We start from the raw sequence: 17,550 nt of genomic DNA on the forward strand, positions 1-17,550 counted from the left end.
ACCTAGGGCCGGTCATTGAGTAATTGAACAATTTCCTTTATACTTTTGCATACAGGCATTTCAATTTTAATGTCTGGCAAAAATCGTGAAAAATAAAAAAATTTTGCTCTCGTTTCCATTATTACTCCGAACTCTTTCATCCTATTCAAAATATTCAAACGATCGGCCCTAGCAGTTACTAAAAGTAATATTCCCTGTAAGTTTCATCTAAATCTGATGTATATTAGATTTTTTATGATTAAAAAAAAGTAGAAAAATATCGAACGGAGATATGGCAACTTGAAATATGAATATATCTGTAACTTGCTTATAGTTTCACCAATTTGACTGATTTTTTCATGGCTTAATTCTTATTATATAATAAGTAAGTACAGTAAAAATTATCAACATATTTTAATTATAAGTACTTTAAATACTGAAAAACTAAAGTATAAGTATGTCACAGTAGTGACGATGTACAGACGACAACATCATATAATTTGCTTTTTTGCACCTTTGGTGGTTTCTTCATATGAAACCTCTCTGCTGGGGGTCTTCAGGGTATCTAAATCATTGGAAAGAGGTTTATTTTCCAGTAGTGGGCGCCTTCTCTTTCCTCATCAGATTCCCCTCGCCAATCTATGTTGGTAGGGCACCCCCTCCAGCATCATATGATGTCCCTTCTTCTTTCTTCTTCCTGTATAGCCTTGATCTTTTTCCTCTTGCTTTCTTCTTTGGATTTAATCTTCCTCTTTGAATTGTTTAGTCTAATGTTGTCCTTTACCTCTGTCACCGTCACAGAGGTGCAGGTGAGGGCGGTGGTGGAGTGAGAGGTGGTGAGATCTTTAGTCGTCTTTGACTGCTTGCCATCTTTAACTGCTGTTTTTTGTCATTGTGATGTTCTTTTGTTCTTTTTGCTACCCATGATGACTGTACTAAAGAGTAATATGTACTAGCTAAAGTAATAGATTGCAATGAGAGCTCGTGAGACATGCGTACTTCCCTTTTCAGAGCTAGCCGGGAACTAACGCTTAGTTTCGCACAAAGTTGGCGAAATATTCTCCCTCCACCTTCCTCCCTTCCCCTCCACAATCGTATTGGCCGTTGATACACTGGGCGAGTGTAAATTCAATCAAATTTCAACGTTATTCGCTGCGCCTGAAGGTCCTAAGTGGCACGCCTCCCTCTAGTGTGGGTTGCGCCTTTAAATCTGTCCCTTTAAACCTCACCCAGGACCTTTAAATTGCGCACGGCTGGAAAATTATTTGTCGGGATTTATTTCTAAGTGGTATAAGAACATTTTGAATACAGTTTTGAAAAATGCCATATCTTGACCAAATTCACCCCCCCCAGGTGTCGCGTACCCCCTTAAGTTGGACTAGTAATTGGTTGAATGATTGTTTTAAATGGCAAAACTTCTAGATGGAAAAATGTTACGAGTGGAGTTTCTCAAGGTTTCGTTCTTGGACCACTTCTATTCATATTATATTTAAAAGATATAGACCATGGGCTAAAATCTATTGTCTCCAAATTTACTGATGATACAAAACTGTGTGGAGTGGCAAATGATCACTTAAATCAATTAGATATTCAAGAAGATTTAGATAAATTACAGCAATGGTCTGAAAAGTGGCTAATGAAATATAACACAAATAAATGCAAGGTAATACACATAGGTAAAAATAACTAAGTACGATTACAAGTTGGAATTTCGTTAACAAAAGTGGATAGTGATTGAGGAAGTTGGTGGCAGAGTTTGGGAGAGTATGTGATAGAAGAAAGCTAAAGATAAATGTGGGTAAAAGTGAGGTGATGCGATGTACAAGGGGTGAAAATGGCAGTAGACTGTAAGTGAGCATTAAGGGAGAGCGACTGGAGGAAGTGGATAGTTTTAGATAGTTGGGTGCAAATGTGGCAGGAAAAGGTGGAGTGAAGGTGGAGGTAGAATGTAGATTGAGAGAAGCGAGTAAATGCCTTGGTGGATTGAAGAGTGTAATGAGGAATAGACATTTGGGAATGGATGCTAAGAGGAGACTGTATGAAGGAGTGATTGTGCCAACAGCACTGTATGGGGCAGAAACATGGAACATAAGAGAAGAAGAGAGAAGGAGTTTGAATGTGTTTGAGATGAGGTGTCTGAGAAGTATGATGGGGGCTACTAGGCTAGATAGAGTGAGAAATGAGGAGGTGAAGAGGAGAACAGGGGTGGAAAAGGAGCTGGGAGATAGGGTTGATGAAAGAATATTAGGATGGTTTGGACACATGGAAAGAATGAGTGAAGAAAGACTAGTAAAAGAGGTATGGAAGGCAGATGTGGAGGGAGTGAACATGAGGGGATGTCCTAGGATGAGGTGGATGGATGGTGTGAAGGGGGCTTTGGGGAAGAGGGGAATGTCTGTTGAGGAAGGACGGGAGAGGACAGAAGACAGGGGTGAATGGAGAATGGTTGTATATGGATGATGATGTGATTGCATGAGGTGGAATGGGCGGGGGGATGGGGGGGTGAGGTAGTATGTGTTAGCAAAATTTGACGCAGCCCGAAGGGATTTCTCCCCGTCCTCTCCTTTTATGCAATGGGGGGACGGAGAGGGGGGGGGTCGCCGATTTAATGAAGCAGCCTTGCTGTGGATGTGCTGTGTCTTGCAACACTGCTTCTGACCCAGGGCAGTGGACAAGGTGCAGGGATGACCTGTCATCCAGGAGGTGCTCAGATAAAAGGGAGGGTGGAGGGGTGTAGAGTGTATTCAGGGATGGAATGGGTGGAAATGATTTTATGGCTACCTCCCTTGTAAGGGGGAAAAAGCCTTGGTATATGAATGTATGTATGAAAATGATCTCAGCACAATTATCAGTAACAATCTCAAATCATCTAAGCAGTGTATTTCAGCCTCTGAGAAAGCAAATAATGTTCTAGTACTGATTTTGTGATATTTTGACTTCAAAAGTCCATCTCTTAACAAGCTACATAAATTGTTAGTTTGTCCACATTTGGAATATGCCGTAATGTCACCAACAGATTGGAAAAAGTACTATGACGAGCCACAAAACTGATTCCAAATATCAAAAATAAATCATACAAAAATTTATTAAAGCATATTAATGTTTTCCCTAAAAAAGCAGAGAGTCAGAGGTGACTTGATACAGGTCTTTAAGCTTCTAAAGGTAATTGACAACATCCAAAGTGACAAAATTTTTACACTGAATGAGAAACCAACAAGAAATAATGGTTTCAGACTGTCAAGAAATAGATTTAATTTGGAAGTGGGTAGAAACTACTTTGCCAACCGTGTAGTTAATGAATGGAATAATCCTGCAGAGGCAGTGCAATGTAGTTCAGTTCGAAGCTTTAAGATTCATTTAGATAAACACCAAAGCAAGATTCTGTAATGACTGCCATTTGTTTTATATTGTTTGTTATTATTTGTCTTTTTGTTTATTATTTGCTTGATTTTTATTTACTCCATGATAAGAGGGAGGGAGGGGAGTGGAATATATAGGAAATGGAATGGGTGGGAGTGGTTTCTATGCCTTTTTCTTTTTGGCTACCCCCCATGTAGGGGGAAAAAGCCTTTGGTATATATGTATGTATGTATTCAATAAGTAATGAGAAAATGTCAGGAGAGAGACTGTTTATTTTCATAAGCTTACAAAACTTTGTCGCCTTCAAAATAATTGCCTCTTGCATCTACACACTTCTGCATGCATCTCTCCCAATCCTGGAAGACCTCCTCAAAGTCCATTTTCAGTAGTCCCTTCAGGTAACTTTCTGATGCCTCTTTCAGCTCTGTTGACTGGAATCTGGTTCCCCTGAGGCTGTCTTTCATGCATGAGAACAGGAAGAAGTCGCAAGGGGCTAGGTTAGGGCTGTAGGGTGGGTGTTGTACCACTTTCATTCCCCTGTCAGCCATCCAGGTGGTCACCGGCGTTGACTTGTGGCCTGGGGCATTGTCCTTGTGGAACCACCACTGACCACTCCTCCACTGCTGAGGCCTCTTCTTCTTCATCTTCTCCCAGAACCTTTTCAGAGCAGTAAGGTACATACATACATATACCAAGGTTTTTTCCCCTTACAAGGGAGGTAGCCAAAAAGGAAAAGGCATAAAATCATTCCCACCCATTCCATCCCTGAATACACTCCACACCCCTCCACCCTCCCTCTCATCTTAGCACCTCCTGGATGACGGGTCATCCCTGCACCCTGTCCACTGCCCTGGGTCAGAAGCAGTGTCGCAAGACACAGCACATCCACAGCAAGGCCGCTTCATTAAATCGGCGACCCCCCTCTCCGTGCCACATACTACCTCACCCCCCATCCCCCCTCCCATTCCACCTCATGCATCACAACATCATCCATATACAACCATTCTCCATTCACCCCTGTCTTCTGTCCTCTCCCGTCCTTCCTCAACAGACATTCCCCTCTTCCCTAAAGCCCCCTTCACACCATCCATCCACCTCATCCTAGGACGTCCCCTCATGTTCACTCCCTCCACATCTGCCTTCCATACCTCTTTTACTAGTCTTTCTTCACTCATTCTTTCCATGTGTCCAAACCATCCTAATACTCTTTCATCAACCGTATCTTCCAACTCCCTTTCCGCCCCTGTTCTCCTCCTCACCACCTCATTTCTCACTCTATCTAGCCTAGTAACCTCCATCATACTTCTCAGACACCTCATCTCAAACACATTCAAACTCCTTCTCTCTTCCTCTCTTATGTTCCATGTTTCTGCCCCATACAGTGCTGTTGGCACAATCACTCCTTCATACAGTCTCCTCTTAGCATCCATTTCCAAATGTCTATTCCTCATTACACTCTTTAATCCACCAAGGCATTTACTCGCTTCTCTCAATCTACATTCTACCTCCACCTTCACTCCACCTTTTCCTGCCACATTTGCACCCAAGTATCTAAAACTATCCACTTCCTCCAGTCGCTCTCCCTTAATGCTCACTTCCAGTCTACTGCCACTTTCACCCCTTGTACATCTCATCACCTTACTTTTACCCTCATTTATCATTAGCATTCTTCTATCACATACTCTCCCAAACTCTGTCACCAACTTCCTCAATCCCTCCTCCGATCCTGCTACAAGCGCAGTGTTGTCCGCAAACAACAGCTGGCTCACCTCCCACTTTTCTCCATTTTCTTTAACCATCTCCAATCCCTGACCCACTACCCTTGCATTTACCTCTCGCACTACCCCATCCATATACAAGTTGAACAGCCAGGGCGACATAATGCATCCCTGACGGAGTCCCACCTTCACCTCGAACCACTCACTCTCTTCATTTCTAATGCTGACACAAGTTCTACTACTCTCATAAAAACTCTTGACAGCTCCTAGAAGCTTTCCTCCTCTCCTGTATATCTGCATAACCTCCCACAGTGCCTTTCTGTCTACCCTATCATAAGCCTTTTCCAGATCCATAAAAGCCCAAAAAACATCCTTCCCCTTTCCTATAGCTTTCTCACATATCTGTCTTACCACAAAGATCTGATCTACACAACCTCTACCCACCCTAAATCCACACTGTAATATTCCTAATTGATGGTTTGACCCTGAGGAACCCATTCAACGTGAATGAGCCCCTGGGAGTCAAAGAAAGGAATGACCATGGGCTTCTCTTGCGACCTGCTCATCTTTGCCTTTTTGGGTCTGGGGGAGGTTGCGTGCTTCCACTGCGCACTCTGACGTTTGCTCTCAGGGTCGTAGGTGAACACCCAACTCTCGTCACAAGTCACTACCTTATTCAGGAAACCTGAATCAGCCTATATAATTTCGAGAGTGTCAGTGCAACATTCCACATTAAACTGCCTCTGGTCGTTGGAGAGGATCTTTGGCACAGACTTTGTGGAGCTTTAGATCTTTGGTCAGAACCATCTTTATTGTGCCAATACTAATTCCAACAGCTTCAGATAGCATACTCACAGATATTCGACACTCTTGCATCACTAACCTCTGCACTTCCTCAATGTTTTCCTCCTTGCATGCACTTTTTGGTGCTCCAAATCTGGGTTCATCCTCAACCTATTCATTTCCTTCAGAAAATCTGTTAAACCACCCATATAAACTTCCTTGGCTCATCTGTTCATCCCCATAGGCCTCCGTTAACGTTCCACAAGCTTCTTGTTTGGTTTTCTTAACCACTTCACTATGGGACTTAAATCTCGCGGGCAGCAGCCAATGCCAGCCGCACGATGTGTCGTAATAATACTCGCATCATAAAATATAGTCACGGCTTATATCAATCGTTCTCTCTTTCACCCGTGAATTTTGAAAACCACAGAGAATGGGATTAAGAGCAGATTAGGGAGAATGTAAAAACACAGGGGCGACTACAATAAATATAATCAAGACGCCGATATGGCAGTGTCGCGAATCCACTTGCTCCTCATGACGCCTACGTGTGTGGCACCGTATGGAAGGGGTTAAGTTTAACACAAAATTTGATGGCGTAACTTTGCTCCATGTTTCCCTGCATCTTGACAAGTGTTCACAGATCGGCAAACCTAATCAGACTGGTTCCACCATGTCCACCGCTGCACTCAAACCTACAAATATAGAAAGTTAACAGTTAGTCATATTATAGAATATATGTATGTGCACTTCACCATGAAGTAGTATTTTGATCAAATCATATTTGATGTCTCTCCTGACATTTTCTCATTACTTATTGAATGGAGGAGTATTATTAGTGATATGTCAATTTATTATTATTTACTACCTACCTGTTTGTTTATAATTGAACGATACGTATGCATTTATTTATTTTATTTACTATTATATTTTTATAATTCTTATTTGTTTATTTATCATTATTATATATATTTTATTTTATTTTTATATATATATATATATTTTATTATTATTATTTTATTTATTTATTTATTTATTTATATTCATCCAACCTAGTTATAGGCCAGAAGGTCTGTCAGCATGCTCCACCTTTGTAATCTGTGAGGAAAGATTAGAGGGAGGAAGGGGTGGGGAGTGGAATGGTTATGTGCTTTTGACTTGGCTCTCTCTCTGATAAGGGATAAAAAACTCTTTGTATATAGATAGAATAACTAAAATAGGGGTTAAAAGGTTGGATAGAATGAGGAGGTGAGAAGGAGAGCAGGGTTGGAAAAGGAGATGGCAGATGGGGCTGATAGTTCAGAATAGATATGTTGCATGTCAATACTTATATTTTGGGTTTTAGAAGAGAGACGTGAATGCTGTTATAGCATGATTTTTTATTGCATTGCTCTGCCAGTTAATCCCAATATTACTGAGGGAATGCCAGAAAGATAATAGAATTTTCTGATAGAAACTAGAATGGAAGGAAATGGCTCATGGTACAGAAGAGATAATTGAGATAATCCATATATTGAATTTACCACTAAGAGGGTGCCATAGAAATTTTCTTGTTATTTTTTCCTTAAGGTTTAGGTTGTATTCATATCCAGTGAAACAACCATATAAATGTGTACTCAGGATGATAATTTTCTCTTTAGGAACATGAAAAAGTCCTGTATTATCATCCATCCTCAACAGAATTGGATACACAAGTCCGCCAAGTTGGGCTTGCGGAGGCAATCACACGCTTTGCCAGGTAAAAATGTAGAACCAATTACCATAGATCTGTGCCTCAAAAATGTCAGTTTTCTTCAGTCTAGAGAATTTCATGTTCATAAGTTCTTCCTTAGAACTATGTTGGTTGAAAAACTATTGAATAGTTGCTGTAATGCTTAATGTAAGAGGAAGATTATGCTGGCATTTATGCAGCAGTTGTTCGTACCATTGATATATATTTTTATTCTTTTCATAGCCAGTTCAACAAGACTGAAGACTGTGAAAGCTTACACACACAGAAAACTCGTCAAGTGTTTTACCAACCTGAGCAGAATATATGGATGGTGATGGTATGTGCATTCTTTTCTGGATAGTATTCTGTTGTAGTTCCAAGGGTAGTTAAAGATTGCTGTAAGTACAAGTATTTCTAGACTATTAAATGAAAAGCTTCCTCTTTGCCTGTGAAAGGAGAGATGGCTGTGGGTCTTCCACTAAGTGAAACTTAAGGCAACAGTTGATTGATTTAATGAATAACAAACTGTAAAAAAAAATATTCACATGAGCTGAAATTAGAAAAGTGAACTGAGCAAAATGTATTTGATATTTAATGTTTTCAATATGGGGTATGAGTGTTGCTTGGACTAGATTCACATAATGAACTATTCAATTAATGTAACAAAACAAATGTGTTTTGCCACATGTAATGGTAATTTAGCAGGTGAGGTAAAGTTTCTGCTGGACTTTCTTGGGTTCATTCATGTACGAAGATTATGTACAATTAGGTCCTTGACCTAGGCAGTCCCGAGTGCTAGATATGTGACCTAGGCAGTCCCGAATGCTAGATATGTGACCTAGGCAGTCCCGAGTGCTAGATATGTGACCTAGGCACTTCTAGTGCCGGGCCTTGACCTTGGCAGTCCTGCTGCCAGGTACTTGACCTGGGCAGTCCTATGCTGGGTTGGTGACCTTGGCAGTCCTCCTGCCAGGTATTTGACCTGGTGCAGTCCTATCTCTTGGTGGCATAGCTGTCATAATAAAGGGAGTTTGTGGGTTGCCATATGTGAGATGTGTTATTAAATATAGTTATGGGTGTTCGTTCCATTATATAGGGGTTGTATGGTTGGTGGGTGTGGCTAGATATGGTGTATATATGTTAAGTTACGGTAATGTAATTGGGGTAGGTACGAGAAAGGGTTCAATGGGTCTCTCTGGTGACATTAGGCATCTTCTGTTGTGGGGGCATTGTTTGCCTTATGATAAATGATAGCCAGCATGGTTTCAGACGGAAACGTTCTTGCGTGACTAACTTACTCGAATTCTACAACACAGTTATCTCGAATTATGACAAAAGAAACAAAATAGATTTAATATATCTAGACTTTGCAAAAGCTTTTGATACCGTCCCACACGAAAGACTACTTACTAAATTAGCTTTGCATGGAATAAGTGGTAGCCTATTAGGTTGGACTAGTAATTGGTTGAAAGGTCGAAAACAGAGAGTTATTTTAAATGGAAAAGCTTCTGGATGGAAAAGTGTTGCAAGTGGAGTTCCTCAGGGTTCCGTTCTTGGGCCACTTCTATTCATAGTATATATAAATGATATAGACCATGGACTAAAATCTACTGTTCCCAAATTTGCTGATGATACAAAACTGTGTGGAGTGGCAAATGATCACTCAAACCAATTAGATATTCAAGAAGATTTAGATGAATTACAGCAATGGTCTGAAAAGTGGCTAATGAAATTTAACACAAGTAAATGCAAGGTAATGCACATAGGTAAAAATAACAGTAAGTACGATTACAAGTTATTTGGAAATTCGTTAACAAAAGTGGATAGTGAAAAAGATCTCGGCGTAATTATCAGTAACGACCTCAAATCATCCAAGCAGTGTATTTCAGCCTCTGAGAAAGCAAATAAGATTCTGGGATTGATTGCGCGATCTTTTGATTTCAAAAGTCCATCACTCATTAACAAGCTATATAAATCGTTAGTTCGTCCACATTTGGAATATGCTGTTTCTGTATAGTCACCGAATCTCATTAAAGACATTGACAGACTGGAAAAAGTACAACGGCGAGCCACAAAACTGATTCCAAATATCAAAAATAAATCATACGAAAATCGACTTAAGCATATGAATCTGTTTTCCCTAAAAAAGCGTAGACTCAGAGGTGACTTGATACAGGTCTTTAAGATTTTAAAGGGAATTGACAACATCAAAAGTGACAAAATTTTCACATTGAATGAGAATCCGACAAGAAACAATGGTCTCAAACTGTCCGGAAATAGATTCAATTTGGAAGTAGGTAGAAACAACTTTGCCAACCGTGTAGTTAATGAATGGAATAAACTTCCTGCACAGGTAGTCCAATGTAGTTCAGTTCGAAGCTTTAAGAATCATTTAGATAAATACCTAAGTAAGATGCTGTAATGATTATAATTTATGTTATATTATTATTTTTTTTTTTTTTTTGTTATAATTTGTCTGTCTGATTTTCATTTATTATTAGTTATATGTCAATTTATAATCATTTACTATTTACCTGTTTGTTTGTTATTCAACTATTCCTATGCATTTATTTATGTATTTTATTTGTTATTTTTACATTATTACAGTTTTAATTTATTATATGATTTTTTTTTTTTTTTTTTTTTTTTTTTTCGGCATCCGACCTAGATATGGATCAAAAGGTCTCCTGTCGGCATGCTCCGCCTTTGTAATCCTTTGTAATGGTTGGTGATGGTCAGTAATGGTTACATTGCCTCTCCAACCTTGGGTTAAGGTCATGACATTGGGGTTTGGCATACAAAATTACAAAAAGATATGAAGATATTAATATTTGTCAAGTTGCTAGTGGAAGACATTGACTTGTAAAATTTATTTGAATAAGTAAAAAGGGGGGTTTACCTATATTATCACATCTTGGATGTGTTTAAAGTTATGTAAAAATATTTTCACTTGCATGCACATTCTCTTTCCAGTGAGAATGATTTTTGTTTGCATTTTGCACTAATTGTGTTTTCTCTGTTCAATGAAAGTTTTGTGGCTTTAGTTTGATCATCTCTTTTCTATGAGATATATGTAGTTTGTATTTGGGTAAACTTTCACTAGAGGTATAGCTTTACTGAAGACATGACATCCTAAAAATATCATTTAGTTGTTTGTGTAAGGCTAAATAAGTTTTAGTTCATTTTGGTAAATACATATATACAGTTGAACCTCGAAAGCCCGGACCCCGAATACCCGGACCCTCATATGACTGGTCAAAATGAACAAAGGGCGGACTTTTCAAGCAAAGTTCCCTATTTGTCCGATAGGTGGCAGCGACAGCCGTACACGTGTACTCAAACCCGGCCCAGTCAAGCTGCCACCAGGGCTGTTGTTTCGTAGAATTTTGTACCAAAACTTAGTAAAATAGCGGCATGTGGCAACTGCACAAGGACATGAGGAAATTTTTTCTACATAGCGGGCTGTTAAAAACGTTAAAAAACTCAAACTTTTGTTTAAAAATCATAGAACTAGTTATCAAATAATAAATGGTACTTCAAAATATGACTTTTATTGGTAATTGTATTACTTATAAAATATTATACCCCAAAAGATACATTTTTACGGTGTAGACAAAAATTCTACGCTAAAGTTTCAGCTTTCTTTTAGCGATAATAATATAAGAAAAAATTATTTTTATATCTTACTGAATATGTTAGGGCATGGGGGCCTTATATACATTCAAGAATAAAAAAACTAGAACCACTACATTGTCAAAGTTTGACAAGTATATCTTGCTATGAAAGTCTGCACACGCCCGAGAAAAATGTATGCCCCGGTATGGCAACACTCCCATTCTACACGGCAGTGTAGAAAACGCGGCAACCCTGACTGCCACCACTGTCCCGCGTGCATACCTTCCGATATTTACAGTGTACATAATAAAAAATACAGTACAGTACACTGTATATACAGTACATTTACATGCCTGTATTACAGTTATTATTGCAGAATTATTAGTATAGCATTATTATTACAGAGTATTATTCTTATGTGTTTCTATGCCATATCATACATTACCTATACGTATACCGCTATGAAAATCTACGGGTATTAGGGCGATATTTTCGATGACCGGATGTTTGGCATGACTGGACCACCCTTCCCCCCAATTAGTCCGGGCTTTCGAGGTTCGACTGTATATAAATTGACATGGAGGTATCCATTTACAGATAGGATTATAGTGTAGGAATTTGGGATTTATGTTTTTGGTTGTTTCTGTGAGAAGTTGTAAAAGTTGATTGGACTGTCTATGAGTGAGGAGAATGGAGGAGAAATAAGGAAGGATGAGGTGAAGGCAGTTGTTAAGATGATGAAAGTAGGTAAGGCACCTGGTCTGGATGGATGCCATGCAGAATGTCTGAAAAAGGGAGGTCAAGTGATGGTGGACTGGTTGGTGAGGTTATTCAATGTTTGCTGGAGAGAGGGTAGAGTACCGGAGGACTGGAGGAGTGCCTGTATAGTTCCTCTTTACAAAGGAAAAGGGGACAAGTGTGAATGTAGTAGTTTCAGAGGGATTAGCTTGTTAAGTGTAGTTGGGAAGGCTTATGGGAGGATCTTGATTGAGAGGATTAGGAGAGGAACAGAAGGAGTAATTGGTGAGGAACAGTGTGGATTTAGGACAGGTAGAGGTTGTGTAGATCAGATCTTTGTGGTAAGACAGATATGTGAGAAAGCTATAGGAAAGGGGAAGGATGTTTTTTGGGCTTTTATGGATCTGGAAAAGGCTTATGATAGGGTAGACAGAAAGGCACTGTGGGAGGTTATGCAGATTTATGGGATAGGAGGAAAGCTTTTAGGAGCTGTCAAGAGTTTTTATGAGAGTAGTAGAACTTGTGTCAGGATTGGAAATGGAGAGAGTGAGTGGTTTGAGGTAAAGGTGGGACTTTGTCAAGGATGCGTTATGTCGCCCTGGCTGTTCAACTTATACATGGATGGGGTGGTGCGAGAGGTGAATGCAAGGGTAGTGGGTCAGGGATTGGAGATGGTTAAAGAAAATGGAGAAAAGTGGGAGGTGAGCCAGCTGTTGTTTGCGGATGACACTGCGCTTGTGGCAGCATCGGAGGAGGGATTGAGGAAGCTGGTGGCAGAGTTTGGGAGAGTATGTGATAGAAGAAAGCTGAAGATAAATGTGGGTAAAAGTAAGGTGATGAGATGTACAAGGGGTGAAAGTGGCAGTAGACTGGAAGTGAACATTAAGGGAGAGCGACTGGAGGAAGTGGATAGTTTTAGATACTTGGGTGCAAGTGTAGCAGGAAAAGGTGGAGTGAAGGTGGAGGTAGAATGTAGATTGAGAGAAGCGAGTAAATGCCTTGGTGGATTAAAGAGTGTAATGAGGAATAGACATTTAGGAATGGATGCGAAGAGGAGACTGTATGAAGGAGTGATTGTGCCAACAGCACTGTATGGGGCAGAAACGTGGAACATAAGAGAAGAAGAGAGAAGGAGTTTGAATGTGTTTGAGATGAGGTGTCTGAGAAGTATGGTGGGGGTCATTAGGCTAGATAGAGTGAGAAATGAGGAGGTGAGGAGGAGAACAGGGGTGAAAAAGGAGCTGGGAGATAGGGTTGATGAAAGAATATTAGGATGGTTTGGACACATGGAAAGAATGAGTGAAGAAAGACTAGTAAAAGAGGTATGGAAGGCAGATGTGGAGGGAGTGAACATGAGGGGACGTCCTAGGATGAGGTGGATGGATGGGGTGAAGGGGGCTTTGGGGAAGAGGGGAATGTCTGTTGAGGAAGGAAGGGAGAGGACGGAAGACAGAGGTGAGTGGAGAATGGTTGTATATGGATGATGTTGTGATTGCATGAGGAGGAATGGGAGGGGGGGTGGGGGTGAGGTAGTATGTGTGAGCAAAATTTGACGCAGCCCGAAGGGATTTCTCCCCGTCCTCTCCTTATATGCAATGGGGGACGGAGAGGGGGGGTCGCCGACTAAATGAAGCAGCCTTGCTGTGGATGTGCTGTGTCTTGCGACACTGCTTCTGACCCAGGGCGGTGGGCAAGGTGCAGGGATGACCCGTCATCCAGGAGGTGCTCAGATGAGAGGGAGGGTGGGAGGGGTGTGGAGTGTATTTAGGGATGAAATGGGTGGGAGTGTTTTTATGCCTTTCCCTTTTTGGCTACCTCCCTTGAAAGGGGGAAAAAGCCTTGGTATATGTATGTATGAGTTAAATGTTGCTAATATTTGTTTCATAAATGATTATTGGCTATATTTTGTGGGAAATTGTTATTTCTATAAATGGTGTTGCTGTTCTTATCATCAATCTTGTACATAGATTATGGAAAGCTGTGGGTATTGGTGTTTGTTCAAAGCAGTTAACCTTTGAGTTTAAAAAAAATAAGTCTGAGATGGAGGTATATATTACATGTATGGGTTTAGAATATGGTATAAAATTATTATTCATCGTCTTTGAGTGGGAAGTTTTGAGAATATGTCTTTCTTGAAATTTGTGTGATTTTCATATCTTGGTTGGGTTTGAGCTAAATCATTTCAGAGTTGAGTTGGTAAGGTGGTAATATTTTGTATGTTAACCCCTTCCATACGGTGCCGCCTACGTAGGCGTCATGAGGAGCAAGTGGATTCGCGAAGCTGCCATATCGGCGTCTTGATTATATTAATTGTAGTCGCCCCTGTGTTTTTACATTCTCCCAAATGTGCCCTGAATCCCATTCTCTGTAGTTTTCAAAATTCGCGGGTGAAAGAGAGAACGATCGATATAAGCGGTGACTATATTTTATGATGCGAGTATTATTACAACACGTACGGCTGGCATTGGCTGCTGCCCGCGAGATTTAAGTCTGGAGTGAAGTGGTTAAGTATCGACAAATGTATTGGAGATGGTTACATTATGTTGGCAACAGATGGAGTTAGTATAGTTTTGAGTTTTATATAATTGTGTATTATTCCGGGGCATCACAGTCAGAATGAAGAAGAGGGTTTTTTTATATATAGTGGGAAAGAGTTCCTTGTAACATATCAAAATGCATGATGTCTGCATCTGTAGGTGGAATAATTCATTCTAGTGGCATGGTTTTATGTGTTGGTTTTGTTCATTGTGGGATTTGTTGTGTTTTCTTTGGTTTGTCTTATTTTGATATGTGTTGGCTTTGACTGCCTGATAGATTTCCTTGGGGCAAAAGCTGTGGTTGGGGATGCTGAGGTGAGCATTTTGTTGGGTTTAGCTTTGGTTTAGTCTAAGGTTGATGTGATATTGAATTGTTATATATGGGTTAAATATTTGAGTACATAATGGCAGAGGTGATAATGTAGCTTGTATTTGGGAGGTGAATGTCTTTGATATTTATATAGACCGAGTTTTGAACAAAAAAAATCTCGTAAGTATATTGTCAAAATTGCACTGGGAGATGTTTTGTTAATTATTGAGGTCTATAACTGAGGTTTGATATGTTTATATGGTGTTTGGTATTCTATATCTGTATATGTTTGTATTAGCTGTTGGGTGATATGTAGAGTTATTTTTGGTAGATCTATGTGGATTGGAGAATTTGTTGTATATGAATTACTTTCATCTTATGAATGTAGATATTCTGTTGGATGCTACATTGATTTGAAGAATTGGGAGTGAATTATGTGATCACTTTGTCTTTGGTATGTGGAATTTGTTTTAGTGCATTATTTGTAAGCACTTGTGACATGCTATTTATATTAAATGTGTTTATATGTGTAAAGATTTGGGAAAAGGTACGTTATGTGATGATAGCTGAAGAGTAGTATTGCTTGGGTAGTACTGTCATTGGCCCTGTGGGTAGTTAGAGACTGACATAAACTGAAGTTGTTGATTCTGGTAATATTGCTGGGATTGCAATTTTTGGTTAATGCTCAAGCGGAGGGTGGCAGTGGGTGGAGGGTGTGGTTGGTAGGTTGAGGTGGCTAGAGTTGAACAACGCAGAAGTGTTGAGGTGGTCAAATGAGGAGCTCAGCCGATGTGAAGTTTCTGGTCATGGGTAGAAAGGGGTGGAAGGCAGAAGGTAGGTTAAGTGGGTCCATGCTTAACTGTTGCAAAGTTCCTCGTTTGGCTGGCCATGATGGGGGTGAAGGTGGGTGGAGGGCAGCAAGTAGGTTAAGTGGGTCCAAGCTTAACCGTCACAAAGTTCCTGTCCTTGCTGGTCATGAAGAGGATGGAGGTGGGTAGAGGGCAGGTTCACTTCTGGCTCCTGAATTATAAAAGGGAGTTAGTGGTTTATACTCATGATGACTGGTGATGTTAGTTGGGGACAGCGTGTGTGGAGATACCTCTAGATGAGTCTCATCAGCCTGGGTCCAATGCGTCATTACTGAAGTTGTTGGGGTACCGGGTCAGCCTTCAAGTTGGTGTGCTGGATCTCTACAGCTGATTGGAGTTGCCTGGTTTCTGTTTGGAGCAGAGAGGTCGGTGGTATTACCGAGTGGGATATGTGCTGAGCTTGCGGATTTGTGTTGCTTGTCAGGCAGGTGTGTTGGTGAGAGGTTGTGTATAGATGCTCTCTTGCTGGGAGGTGCTTGAAGCTAATGGGATTCTTGTGGTTTGACTGAAGTTTGATCATCTGGTAGGTGGGTGTAGCTGAGGAACCTTGAGGGTTTATCACCTGGGAAGTGGACGTAGCTAAATGGAGTCTTGTGGTTTGATTGAAGTTTGATCACCTGGAAGGTGGGCATAGCTGAATGGAATCCTGTGGTTTGATCACCTGGGAGGTGTGCATAGCTGATTGGAATCTTGATGCATTGAGTTGACATTTTTTTCTACTCTGACAGCTGTCTCTCTGCAAACAGCTTTCATCTGATTGGTAGCATACTGCCACCAGGTGGTTTAAAATTGAATGCCTTATGATTTCACCAATTCTAAGATGGTTACAACTCCAGGTCACACTTCTGGGGATTGGCAGATGTTCTTAGAAGTCAGAATGTTGTCTCAAAGGGAGCGGTTAGTGGAGGGGTGGTGTATAGGTGTGTTGTTTGCTTGGAAACATGCTGAATGGAATCCTGTGGTTTGATACCTCGATTCTGGGGTCTTGATTAAAGATGTGGTTTGAAATTGAGTCTCGATTATACCACCAATTCTAAGGTGACTACAACTGCAGGTCACAGCTGTGGGAGTCAGCAAAAGTCAGAGTGTTGTCTCGAAGGGAGCAGTTAGTAGAGGGATGGTGTATGGATAATGATGCGCTGGGCTTGCTTGAAGTTGATGTGATTTGATTGAAGTTTGATATGGAGCTGAAGGGAATCATGTGGCTTGATTCCAGGGACTTTGATTGAAGATATGAGAAGTTGAAGACAGGCAGTGTCTCCTTCACAATGGTCTGTTCTTCTGAATGGTAGGGATGGCTGGTCGGCAACCTGGTAGGTGTGGCTTGAGTGGCTGAGGATGACAATGTAATTGGGGTAGGTATAAGAAAGGGTTCAAGGGTTCTCTCTGGTGACATTAGGCATCATGTTGTGGGGGCGTTGTTTGTTATATGTCAGGGATTGGAGATGGTTAAAGAAAATGAAGAAAAGTGGAAGGTGAGCCAGCTGTTGTTTGCGGACGACACTGTGCTTGTGGCAGGATCGGAGGAGAGATTGAGGAAGTTGGTGACAGAGTTTGGGAGAGTGTCTGAGGTGTCTGAGAAGTATGATGGGGGTTACTAGGCTGGATAGAGTGAGAAATGATGAGGTGAGGAGGAGAACAGGAGTGGAAAGGGAGTTGGAAGATAGGGTTGATGAAAGAGTTTGGACACATGGAAAAAATGAGTGAAGAAAGACTAGTAAAAGAGGTATGGAAGGCAGATGTGGAGGGAGTGAACATGAAGGGACGTCCTAGGATGAGGTGGATGGATGGGATGAAGGGGGCTTTGGGGAAGAGGGGAATGTGTTGAGGAAGGATGGGAGAGGGCAGAAGACAGGGGTGAATGGAGAATGGGTGTATATAGATGAGTTTGTGATGCATGAGGTGGAATGGGCGGGTGGATGGGGGGGGG

The 17,550-nt window shown here is 40.8% G+C and overlaps 1 protein-coding gene across 3 annotated transcripts in view; it reads left to right on the forward strand.

Moving 5' to 3' along the window:
* The window catches only part of Ccz1 (vacuolar fusion protein CCZ1), a 154,646-nt gene that overhangs the window by 7,059 nt on the left and 130,037 nt on the right, over positions 1–17,550 (forward strand). For all 3 annotated transcript variants that reach the window (XM_076187384.1, XM_076187385.1, XM_076187383.1), the window contains exons 2-3: positions 7,481–7,578; positions 7,795–7,888. In XM_076187384.1, the coding sequence (XP_076043499.1) occupies positions 7,481–7,578; positions 7,795–7,888 (192 nt within the window). The remainder of the gene's footprint in view (positions 1–7,480; positions 7,579–7,794; positions 7,889–17,550) is intronic.

This window comes from Oratosquilla oratoria, chromosome 6, assembly GCF_046742065.1.
Source record: "Oratosquilla oratoria isolate Oo_2021 chromosome 6, ASM4674206v1, whole genome shotgun sequence".
Taxonomy (NCBI): domain Eukaryota; kingdom Metazoa; phylum Arthropoda; class Malacostraca; order Stomatopoda; family Squillidae; genus Oratosquilla; species Oratosquilla oratoria.